We start from the raw sequence: 12,559 nt of genomic DNA on the forward strand, positions 1-12,559 counted from the left end.
TAAAACTCGGATTTTGAATTTTAACCGGGTCAATTTTTTTTAAAATTAAAATAATGTTGTTTTAGTAAAAAAAATAAAAATCAATGGGTTGCAACCGGGTCTTGCCAGGTCTCTGGGTCACACCGGGTTTTTCTTTTCTCTATTTTTTCTTCAATCCAGTCCGGTTCCAGCCCCGAGGCGACCGGGTCCCGGGTCGACCCACGGGGCGGGACCAGGTTTCAAAACTATGTTTTAAAGTATTTTTTTCTTGAAAATATATTAAAATAATACTTTTTATTTTTTAAAATTTACTTTTAATATTAGAAAAAAATTAAAAAATTAATTTGAAAAAATAAACAAAAAATAACGAAATGATAGTTTAATTGCTTATTTAATTGAACTAAACTTAGGTTTTGTTTGTTTGTTTGAAAGTTTTTTTTAATTGAAAAATAATTTTATAGAAAGTAAATTTTGAAAAAATGAGTTATTTTTTAATATTTGGTAGTGTTGTATAAAATAAATTAAATAAATTAAGAAATATTTTTTAATATTTGATTATATCCAAAAATAAGCTGGAAAATAACTTTTAATTTTTTTTAACTTTTTAAAAAAGCTTATTAAAAGAATAAGGATCAAATTTAACATGTAAAAAAATTAAAAGATGATAAATTGAAAAAAAATCAAATTTCATGAATTATTTCAAATAAAACAAATAGCAATCAAAAGAACAAAGATCAAATATGACAAATTAAAAAATTGAAAGATAATGAAATTAAAAAAAATCATAATTTATTTTAATAAAATGAATAGAAATCAAATCTTATAGATAAAAAAAGATTTCAATTAAAAAAATGATAAAAAAATAAATAAAAATCAAAAGAATAAAAATTAAAGTTAGTATAAAAATTAATTAAATCAAATTTTGATGGATGAAATTAAAAAATAAATATTAAAAATAAAATATATAGCAATCAAAACATTGATGATCAAATTTGATATAATTAACAAATAACAGGATATTTTTTATTTTTTCACAGCTTCTAGAAAGCATTTTCTGCCTAAAATAAAAAAATACTTTATTAGAAATCAAACTAAATTTTTTCTTTATATAAAAGTATTTTTTATTGATTGATTTTTTTAATAGTAAACAAACATAAAAAAATTTAGAAAACTATTTTTAAAAACTATTTTTCATAAAAAAAACACACAGGCCTTAGTTATTAGAAAGCAATTAGTAATATTCTATTACTTATTTTATTTAAAATACTTAAAATATATAATAAAAAATTTAACTAGAAAAAAAAATTCAAATCAAGATATTTTTTATCACCTTTTATATATCATAATTTTATATTCTTTTTTTTATACTGGTGTCTTTTTTTAAAGTTGAATTTTAAGAAGTAACCAAGGTCATTCAGACTCATACACAATAAAAAAAACATAGCATTGTTTTTTTTAATTAATATAAGTGTTCTATTTTATATATAACTTAACTAATTCCAAAAATTTTAAAATTAATAATTATATACATTTTAAATAATTTTATAATTTAAATTTATAATTATTAGGGAGTATATTCAAGGTTTTATCAGTTAAGTTACTTTTAAAATAAAAAATTAAAGACAGTACTGTTGCTCTGCAACGTACTAGCTATTCAAGCTTTATGAACAGTACTCGTTATATATATATATATATATATATATAGAGAGAGAGAGAGAGAGAGAGAGAGAGAGAGAGAGAGAGTTGTGGCAGCAAGGAAATGAAAATGATTCGCGAGAATCCACTCTCTATCATCTTGTGCACCTTTAATCTTTTCTTGATCACAATTGAAGATGTGTGGATCTATGATGTGATTGATTTGATTCAATTAGTCCCTCCAGAAATTGAAAGGACTCCATCGGCAAGTAGATGAGCATTTCAAGAATAATAATCACTGTTGAAATATATATATATATATATATATATATATATATATATATCAGATTGTTCAATTATTATTATTTTTTTTATGATTTTTGATGTATTCAGTAAAGTTTATGCATCATTGATTAACTTTCAAGATCTTAAAATTTATAATTTTAATAATTAGATAAATTTTTAATAATTTTAAAATTTATAATACTCAAATTAATAATTTTAAAAAAATAAATTTAAAATTTTATTAATTAAACTATACCCGTCAATATTTGAATATTCAATTATTTTGGCGTTAAGGTTACGTGTAAGCATATATTAGCTTCTTGATTTAGGATTCTACCTCCTTACCGGCTCTTTTTATTTACAGCGACCTCATCCGTAGCAATAGAGAGATAAACCATATGATTGCTGTTCTTGGGGCTTTTTTTGAGTTGTTTCGCAGTGTTTTAATATTATAAGGATGATATTTAAATGTTTTTAACCAAAAAAAACCAACCCTTGATTTTGATTTTTCTAGGCACCATTATATACAGCAAGTAACAACATACAACACGTATTTGTTTTATTTATTTTTAAAAAAATCATTCACTCATTAGAAGCGGGGGGGGGGGGCTTTAATTTTTTTGTCTCCAGTTGTTTTTACTTCTGATGACATCCTTTAACTTTTTCTAAAAGAGATAAAATTAAAAACTATTAAATCCAATGAATTTGGATAACACCTGATAATGATTTTAGAGATGCTCTTGTGACGAATTGTTTTGATAATGCTATCATAAAGCCAGCTACATGAAAACAGTGTACAATGGTAGAACCAAACCACTAAAAAAATCTGTTTCTATATAATTAAATCATTCATTTTGATATGCTAATGTCAAAAATAATTTTTAAAATATAAAAAAATTTATTGACATACATTTTAACATAAAAAATTATTTGAAAAATAACCGCTACCACACTGTCAAATATCAAAAATACTTTAACTCCCCATGCACATGTCAAAATCAAGAGCTACCAAAAGGTTAAAAACACTCATGAACTCACAACCAAGAATATAATAGAATCGCGAATCAACTACATTTTCAATTTTTTTACTGCTACGCTAAAATCGTGTAGCGCATGAGTGGCGCCATATCTGGATGGGTAATTTCAGAATACAAGTGATTCATAATAGAAAGCTTGCTGTATCAAATATCTGAATCAAAACTTGCCACTTGAGTGCACAGCAGACGGGAATAAAATCCAAAACTGAAGGATTGACAATTGTTGTAGTTTCCAAACTATTCTATAGTTGGAAGGGGGAAAAAAATCTCTGCGGTAAATTAACAGAACTGGAAGAATGACCTGCTTAATGATCACCAGGGACTGTCTTGATGATATCAGAATCACCTGTAACACAAAGGAAAAGAGTGGCCATCAGAAAAATGTCAATGGCATCAACATAATGCCAAAATATACAGTTCAAGACATAATAATCTTTTAATGCATTACCTGCATCAACAATGCTCAGACAAGAGACACGGAAGTACTTGCCACAAGCAGTTCCCAAATCAACATTGTCTGCAAAAAGGTCAAAAGAGGCATGAAGGAGAGGGAAAGACAAGAGTGCAGTTTCAAAATCACCAGTACTAAAACATGGCAAAATAGCCTGCCTGTTGCTACAGGTAAGAAAATCAAAATCATTTGATTATTCAAGGCCAGACAATTATTTCCAAACTCCAGGTGTCCTGCAACAAATATAGGGGGAAACTCCAATATTCCAGGGTGCTCATCATTCAGCACAACATCCTCTTAAATGAAGCCATTTACACACATTGACAATCATGTTAAAATTGATACTAAGTGATTTACCAAAATGAAAACAAAATATAAAAACGAAGATGAAAAGCATATCAAATTCAACGTGACTATATCAACTTGCCCATGTGGTTAATATTAAATGGATGGCGGGTACTCATGGAGTACATGAGTTTTTCCCAAAAACATGTGAAACCTAGATAACTAAATGTATGAACCAGCTATATTGTACCGAGGCACAACAAAACCAAGAGATTAATGGCAAACAGTAACAAGATGCAAGATGACTAGAGTTGGTCTGTATGCTGTCTCAAAACCATGAACGTTTCCCAACATAGATTTGTCAAAGGTCTATAAATTCAGATTGAAGTCACAAGCTTCATGCGCCTTATGTTCCATGCATCTAATAAAGAATTCTTCAAACTCCTAGGGGCTACACATAATGATATGATAATGACTGCACAGACTGAAAGTTTAGTAACGACTCAATCAAATTCAAATTCTTAGATGCGGTCAAGGACTCGAGGTTGCAAAATCTTTTAAATAAAAAAGTAATAAAAAAAAGGAGCATCATCGATAAACAAAATCTTGATGTTTTAGCACAGATAAAACCAAGCAAAATTCATTACAGCATTATAATCACAAGCATGATATCCACTGATATGAATGCATTAAAGTTATAGCATGACTACTAGTACTAAACCAAAACCGTTCTCTATCTATAATCGATGTTGACGCAAAAAAAAATACATAAAAGCCCATAAAAAGGGAACAAGAACTTACTGCCATTATAATGATGCACTCCAACCTTTGCGAGCATAGCATAATACTCAATCTCGGATTTCCTCAAAGGTGGGCAATTGTTTGATAATAGAATCAATTTTCCTGCATAAATATCGATCACCAAATAACCTCAAATTAAAATCTAAACAAAAAAAAGTAATCAAAATTAGGATCTCAGATATAGAAATTAAAAGTTAGTAATGTTAAATAAATAAATAAAACCTTTGGAGCTCCTTAGAGATTTAAGCACAGTTTTGTAACCAAGAGTGTACTTTCCACTCTTCATCACCAAAGCCAATCTGTTATTGATGCTCTCATGGGTCTTCTTCTATAAAATTGACAACAGCAGCAACAAAAAAATTAAAATACAAAATCATTAATCAATAATCAAATTTTCAATTAAACAAAGAAACAAGTGAAATTAAGAGGAAATGGAAGAGAAGGGATTACAGTTTTCTTGGCTGTGACCATTTTGATGCTGTTTGGCTGTTTTCCTGGAAAAAATAAGAGTTTGATGGGAAATTAAGTTAAAAATAGAAGAATTGGCGTTATTGAGATGCTATGAAAGCGTAAAAAAGCTTACAGCGCCTAGGGTTTATTGAGATTTAGAATCTGAAGCTGAAACAAACCCTAGAAGCTTGACGGCAGATGTACAGAGCACTAGGGCTTGTGTGTTTCGTTAGCTAATAAATGGCTTGCTTGCCCACGTGCAGTTCGCATGTGTTATTATTTCTATCTGTTAGTCCTCGAAGATAAAATTAGTCTAATCCCATCCCTACAATTTGTTTTTTAACTATTGTGGGAAATCAAATTATATTCTTAAGAGAAGCAAAAGGCCATGGAGAAAATTGTGTCCAAGTCATCAGGATTTACCACATCAATGTATTGTTCTTGTAAGAAAAAAAAATGTGTCTGTGAAAGGTGATTTTAGGATGAAACTTAGATATTATATCTTTAGAGTCAGCACGATGCTTTATTTAAAACATATTGACCATGCCAAGGAATTCGGTTGAGGATCCGAATGAGGTCGTCCAGAGTGACTCGAGTAGCTGTCTGAGGTGAAGATCTCATGTATAGAGTGGCAATATACAAGGGTGACTTAACTGTCAACTTTTCCATAATTGGTGGATCATATATGTTTCTCGGGAAGGAGAGAGGGGGGAGGATGATCGACTCGTTCCCCGGCATGGGGTGGGATAGACTGTTGCTCTGAAGTGGAAGTTGTTCCTATAGTATAAAGCTGGCTGTGACTGCAGGGTGGACGGAGCAGGTGCAGCCGCACTAGGAGTGACTGGCGCAGCAGGAGAATGAAGAGGAGCATCCACACGCATCTTCACTTTCCGAGTGTCAACGAACTCGGCCACCATTTGGTGGCCATTGTAGGTTATAAACAACATTTCGTGTCTCAATGGCTTCTTCCACTGATCAATACTGCAAAAACAAAGCATTGGGTTCTGATACATCCATCCAAAGACCGGTGAATAACAGAGTTGCATGGATTACTAACATGCAACACAATTGAAGTGATTTATTCATATGAATCATGTTAGAAAGTAGTGTAAAATTATTTTTAAAGTCTCGTCTCTATTTAAGTTTTTGAATAAGATAATTTCTTGATATGATAATAATCATGTGGTAATTGAGGAAAATAGTAAGAAATTATCCTGGTTAAATGCAGGCTAGAACTCAGGCCTCTAGGGATTATGCGATCAATGTTATTCCTGGATCCATCTTCGAAAGATGGTCAAGTAGTTTTATCTATGGATTTACATGAAAAATCCTTGTGTCTTCTCTTAAAAATAGAAGTTTGTTTTTTTAATTTTTAATTTTATTATTTAAAAGTTTATTATACTCCAATTAATCTGATCGAGCTAGATTAGTATATTAATAGGTAAAGCTTTCTCAGTGATGATATATTTCATTCACAATACTCGAAATCAAAATCTTATTTAAAAGAAATAAATATTAAACTACTTAAACCAACCCCGCTGCATCATTAAAGATATAAATTGATTTTAATATTATATTTAATGAAATAACACATATTGAAAAGCATAAGTGGCATGGTGGGTTCGAATCATTGACCTATTTTTTATTCGTATAGGCCATTATCGATCGACTGTGGATGTAATTACAATGTAGTTTGACGGCTAATATATTTATATATGATCAGTGTTTGATCTCCTGGGTCAATCCAACGTTTTGATCTACTGGGTCAATCCAACTAGTTAATCTATAATTGAGGCCTTGAATCTGACAACTATACTTGCAAAGGATGGCGAAGAAGAGAGGAGCAGGTAGTTTAGCTTTTCCCATGGATATCTGTTCAGCACTGCAGCTGGAAGAAGGGGCTGTACACGAGGTTCTCGATATTCCGTTGTCTCCAATCTCCATGCTTCTCTGTTTCAACGAGTATGTATAGTTGTGCGTAATGCTTGTTACTCAGTTTTAACTTCTAACATTTTTCATCCGTCTCTTTAGCATGCCTGTACATCGTCATATCAAGCGACAAGTATTCAAGGGATAATCAATCATGATTTCTCAATAATTAAGAATCTGTGCTTACCAGCCGAGTTATTTGTACTTGTTGTCACATTTCTGTGTGCAGGAGCCTTTGCGAGAACAATTTGCACGAACTAAATTTCAAATTACTCAAGATACTCATTCTGTTGGAAACAAGATAATTACATCTGGCTACCTAAAAGTACGATTTTTCACTAAGAATGAGATGGGTGGCCATAGAACTCCAATCCAGGTGGTTGAGGTCTGAAATTAGCGCCCAGGGTTTGTTGAGTTAAAGACCTGGGTTGTTTCTGGTTTATTGGGGCCTCCTGTTGTGCCACTGGTAACGTTTGCTGCTGAGGCATTTGCGATGGTTGTTGAGCCAAGGGCACGGTTTGACTTACCTTATAGGGTGGGGGTGGCGGTGGTCCTGGAGGCAACACAGAAAAGTTACCATAAGCATACGGGGTTGCAATCCCACCCCCTGGCTGTATATAAGGCTGAGAGGATGGGTTGGGAAGAATGTGAAATTGCGATTGAGTGGTCGGAGTCTGGTTCTGCATTGTAGGTTGGGTCAACAAAACTGACCGGTACGAATGTGTTGTTGGAGCAGTGAGTGGCTGAGCTAGCATAAAAACATTTGGATCTGAAACAGGTAAAGAGGTTTCAGGTTTTGGAGCATTCTTTGCTTCTTCAGCGGCAAATGTAGAGAGAACAGCGTGCATGATCATTTGAGAAGAGGAGGAAGCTGCAAGCTTCTCTGCAACCTCCGCAGCAATAGCTGCAGCTGTCCTCTTGGGTGTTTGTCCTGCTTTTGCATTTGAATCAACTGGTACTGTAGTTGTACTAGATGCTTTTAATACTTCACCATTAAGCCGCCTTCGCATCTTGCTGGCTTCCTCTACTTGTGCCTGTGCATCCTGAAATTGACAAGATAAATAAATAAATAAATAAAACAACTGCTCCATGAATCATCGTAACACTAAGATATAGCCCTGTCGATGACAAACAAGAGTCTAGATTACTGAAGATGACTAGAATTAGGATTTCTGAGTAGCAATGCTTGGTAGATAGATCACAACTTATCAAACCCCTTGCATCTGCAGGGCCCCACATTTCAAATCGGCTTAAAAGCATACTGATCTTTAAAACATCCAAAATTGTGAAAATTCATTGAATATGCCAGTGTTACGAGAATGTGCAGGCCAAAGTTTTTCTTTGTGGGTATATGAAAAGGTAAACTAATTGAGCATCCAAAAAACAAAGAGTTAAAAGAGAATGTGAAGACTGGCGTTGGTTTTAAAACAACAAAAAATCAAAGGTTTGTTGGTTCAATCAAGGGTATAAAGAACAGGCAAAATCTTTTGCATTTCATACAGTGGCATATCAACAAATATGCTCCTCCAAATTAATTAAGAGTACAAAGGATATCCAGGATCCACCATTAGTAAGTTCGCTCGAACTCTAGAATACCTAGTAACAGAAGGTATGAATTTTCAACTAAACATTATCAATGCCTTCAACAGTTGTTGGCAAATGTTCACCCTAACTTATCATGTTTATAGGCTAGTATTTATGATATAACTTAAGTCTTGTACATCTACATTTCCAGAAATTATATGACTACCAACTAACCATGACAACAGTTTCAACCTATGACATGCCCGAATTTTTTTCCAGCAGGGTCAATTAAGGATCCTTGATCCTTGTCTATAATAGATAATCAATTTAAAACATCAAGTTGTCAATAAACCAATTCACTAATAAATAATATTAGTATAAAAAATCAGACTGTAATTAAAACAAACATAACATATGAAATAGACAGTGAATAAAAGTAAATAATATCTTATAAAAAATAAACTATTTAGAATTGAATTAACAGTTCATTAATTTGGAGATCAAGGTTTAAAATCTTATTTGAAAGAAAATACTTTAAAGAACAGAAAGAAATGGAGAACTAAAAAGAAGAGTGGACCTTAATCATTTACCAAATTCATTTAGGCTTTTTTTTTTAGAATATATATCATGTAGTTAAGCTATGACTTCTTTTCAAGAACTTAAGCTGACTACATGATATATATTCTTAAAAAAAAAAAGCATAATTGAATTTGGTAAATAAGATGATACTAAATTTTTAGATTAGAAAAGGTTCTTTTATGTTAATGAATTTTTTATCACTAAATTTTAAAGGAAAGTGGTGATTTTGTGTATCCTATAGAAGGTCAAATGCTTGAAAAAGATAGAAAAACACCAATTTAATGTTCATTTAATAGTACTTAATTAATTTTGTAGGCAAATCTCCTAAAATGACCCCGTACAATTTAATTCTGCTACAACGTCGTTTTGGTACATGACCTTAAAAAACCATAAATTTTAGCAATAAGACAACATATTTCTAAGAATGTTTCCTAATTGGGGGATGTCAATTGACAGCCCTAGTTATAAGGTGGCCTTGCCACTGGTTTCAATAGATGTCAGCAGCCCAGCAAGTATAATCAGATCACAGAAAAGGCATTTAGCATTCATAAAGGCTAACAATTAACTAGAACGTGAATCATTGCATAAATGTACTATCTTGATATTCAATCAGGAAAAAAAATCATCAAGATTGACACAGTGACATACATGCACATTCTACTATATGTCCATTTGACTATCAAAACCCAGCAAAAAATAAGTGAAAACACAATAAATGTTCAGGGCTCGGGAAGTGCAAAATCCATACCTGTATCTGAGTTCGAACTCCCTCCAGTTCAGATTCCTGAAACATAAAAATGAATAAACGAGTAAAATTTAAAGTGAACAGAATTGCAAAAACATGTGTATCTCATTTATTCACAAAAACAATGGAAAATATCCATAGAAGAATACAAGGAGGGCAAGACATCCTCCTCTACTAGAAAATAACACTAACAGAGAAGGGCATTTCAATCATGCTCAACAACTGCTGGAGAAAATCTATAAAATCTCCAGCAACTTTGCTCTGAAAAGAGGCCAAAAACAGTTTTCTCACAGATTCTCTCTGACCAAACACTCCATATAAAGGCAAACCGTGCATAGGCTGATAATTGACATTCAAATAGCAAGTGAAGGTGATGAGTTGATCAGATACCTGTTCCTGTAGAGCTTCTTTTAACTGAGAGACAAGCGCTGATCTACTTGCTTTAGCTGATTTAAGTTTCTCAATACTTCGTTTCAAAAGATTCTCATTATCCTCTAGCTCCTTAGCCAATGTTTTTCGTTTTGGATCTTTATCTAAGCAAAAAGAATTGTGCTTCAGAGGCCCACAAATTTTGAAAGTCAAAACTCAGGCTGTGAAAGCATTTCAGGAGAAACATGCAATGTCTGAAAAGCTGGGGAACATTCCCAAGAAACCACTTTAATTGTCTCTGTATGAAATTCAAGTTCATTTCTCTTACCGTTATTACTACAGGCAATATCAACATCTTTCTCCATATTCCTCACACGACGAACTGCAGACTTGCAATTCCTCATCTCTGCCTCTTCATTGGGCTGCTCACTAACCATCAAATTGAATGCCGATACTATTTTTTCAGCAGCACCTCCAATGGAAAATTTCTGGTTCCCGGAGCAATGACACAACAGTGAGATAAAAGATCAGGAAAAAAGAGGATGACAATACATAAACAATACAAGCACATTAAACCAAATAGAAGAAAAAAAGAAACAAGGTCCTTGGTCCAACCGTTCTAATGGATCGTGAATCTCGCTTTGTATTTTTCACAGTGCGTGAACGTTTTTTGCTGAGCTCCAAGGGTGGAGGTACATCTTCTCCAAGCATTACCTCTCTGAGGCTCCGGGCATGTGACCCAAATACTGTCCTTTCTTCCCATATATTTACCTGGTGATCACGTGAACACAAGTCCAGTAATCTTAATCACCTCTCTGACTTCTTAAGAGATACTACACCAATAAGCACATCAACAGCATCATGTTGGCATCTTATACATCTGTCGATGCTCAACTAACATATAATCACATTCAGTTACCTTTTGTTTCCACCCATGTTATTTTTGGGCATAGGATGCACTTTTATTTATCAGCTATGTTATTACATGTAACAAATCCAACAAAACGAGGATTGACAAAATCCTGGACTGGCAATAAATAAGGCATTGCTCAACAAGAGACTGACAAAGAGAAATATAAGATAGAGAAAGGACTCTTAGCCTCAATCGTTAATTAACTATGTTCCACATCCACAATAGCATCCCTTTGCATTCCAATAGTTTTATGAGCACATTTTTTATACAGAAAAAATGGTGCTGTGTCGTAATGTTAGAATCAGCTGCCCCAACAAAAATAAAAACTTACCAATCTAGAGACGACATTCTTGTCACGATCATCACCTTTTTCAACTACATTTTTTAGCGCTGCAGGAAGAACTTTCCAAAACTCCGCAACGAATTCATTTCCTTTCCGCTTACTGTTCTGAAGGATGTCATTTGCAAGATACAATAGAGGTACTTTCTTGAGCATATCTGAGTTGTGGAACTGTTTATTCCATGTCTCAACAACTAATTCTGCTTTGCTACGGTGATGTATGCACCACCGAGACAAAGCTATGCAATAAAGTTAAGGTAGCACGCATACCAAGTAAACACATAATCAAAACAATTACTCAATAATTTTGGTAAGAAACAGGAATAGTCAGAGATAGACTGAGACATGTCAGAACCATTCCTCTAACTTCATCATGAACATTAAAGCAGAAATACCAAATGAAAAGGAATCAATACAAAGTACATCAAACAGTGACCTTGGAATAGATTAGAAAATCAAAATAGACTCTATGTAGTATGTACTGTCCTTTTTTTGTAATATAAATAATGGGCTGTCCAGAAACAGCATAAAGTACAAAATCATTCACAAAAGTTTTCCGATTTGTTAGCTGTACAAAGAAACTAAAAAGAAGATGCGGAATTCATTAATTAAAAATACAAGAAAAAGAAGGATACACTCGATACACTGCTGGGTGCCGTTGAGCTTGGAAAGCTTATCTGCAAGTATCTGTTCACTAAATGCACTATTCATATCACCCTAAACAATACCTTCCACCAAACCCTAAAGAAAACACTTGAATTGTAGATACCAAGCTAGACCCTTTATAAATTGAATTGAAAACAGCAACTTGCGATCATAAACGCACAGCTGCAGCTATCCAAACTGATGAAAGTCTCAATCTTTAAACCCTAGAATTTTGGCAGAGAAGAAAGGGGATAGAGTGAAGTTAATTTGAGAAGAGAGAATGAAACGACGACGTTTATAAAATAAAAGAAAGGGAAAAGGGAGTCAAAGATTTGTTTCTTCTGGTTTGTGTAACCTAGGTTACTGGGGAGGACTCGAGGAACCGAGGGTGTTTTCTTTTAACTACATTCGAGAGAGGAGAGAGTTAGAGTTAAACTATCATACGAGGGTGTTTTCATGAAAATAGAGGGGTAGAAGGTGATAGAATTGTTTTTAAAAATATTTTTTATTTAAAAAGTATTAATATATTAAACAATTTAAAATTAAAAAAAAAAGATTTAATTTAAAATTAAAAAATTAAATTTTAATAAAA

General features: G+C 32.8%; 2 protein-coding genes across 2 annotated transcripts; both read right to left on the reverse strand.

Moving 5' to 3' along the window:
- Positions 1 to 2,928: 2,928 nt before the first annotated feature.
- LOC133693774 (large ribosomal subunit protein eL30-like) lies at positions 2,929 to 5,206 on the reverse strand. Its single transcript, XM_062115087.1, has 6 exons — positions 5,057 to 5,206; positions 4,924 to 4,967; positions 4,696 to 4,801; positions 4,474 to 4,575; positions 3,385 to 3,453; positions 2,929 to 3,282 (listed from the first exon to the last, which is right to left on the reverse strand). The coding sequence occupies exons 2-6, from the start codon at positions 4,942 to 4,944 to the stop codon at positions 3,242 to 3,244; spliced, it is 339 nt and encodes a 112-aa protein (XP_061971071.1). The 5' UTR covers positions 4,945 to 4,967; positions 5,057 to 5,206; the 3' UTR covers positions 2,929 to 3,241.
- A 1,893-nt stretch (positions 5,207 to 7,099) lies between these two features.
- Positions 7,100 to 12,425, reverse strand: LOC133695478 (uncharacterized). Its single transcript, XM_062117493.1, has 7 exons — positions 11,958 to 12,425; positions 11,314 to 11,561; positions 10,685 to 10,840; positions 10,398 to 10,557; positions 10,091 to 10,233; positions 9,704 to 9,739; positions 7,100 to 7,895 (listed from the first exon to the last, which is right to left on the reverse strand). The coding sequence occupies exons 1-7, from the start codon at positions 12,031 to 12,033 to the stop codon at positions 7,191 to 7,193; spliced, it is 1,524 nt and encodes a 507-aa protein (XP_061973477.1). The 5' UTR covers positions 12,034 to 12,425; the 3' UTR covers positions 7,100 to 7,190.
- Between the last annotated feature and the right edge of the window lie 134 nt (positions 12,426 to 12,559).

Source organism: Populus nigra, chromosome 5, assembly GCF_951802175.1.
Source record: "Populus nigra chromosome 5, ddPopNigr1.1, whole genome shotgun sequence".
NCBI classification, from domain to species: Eukaryota; Viridiplantae; Streptophyta; class Magnoliopsida; order Malpighiales; family Salicaceae; genus Populus; species Populus nigra.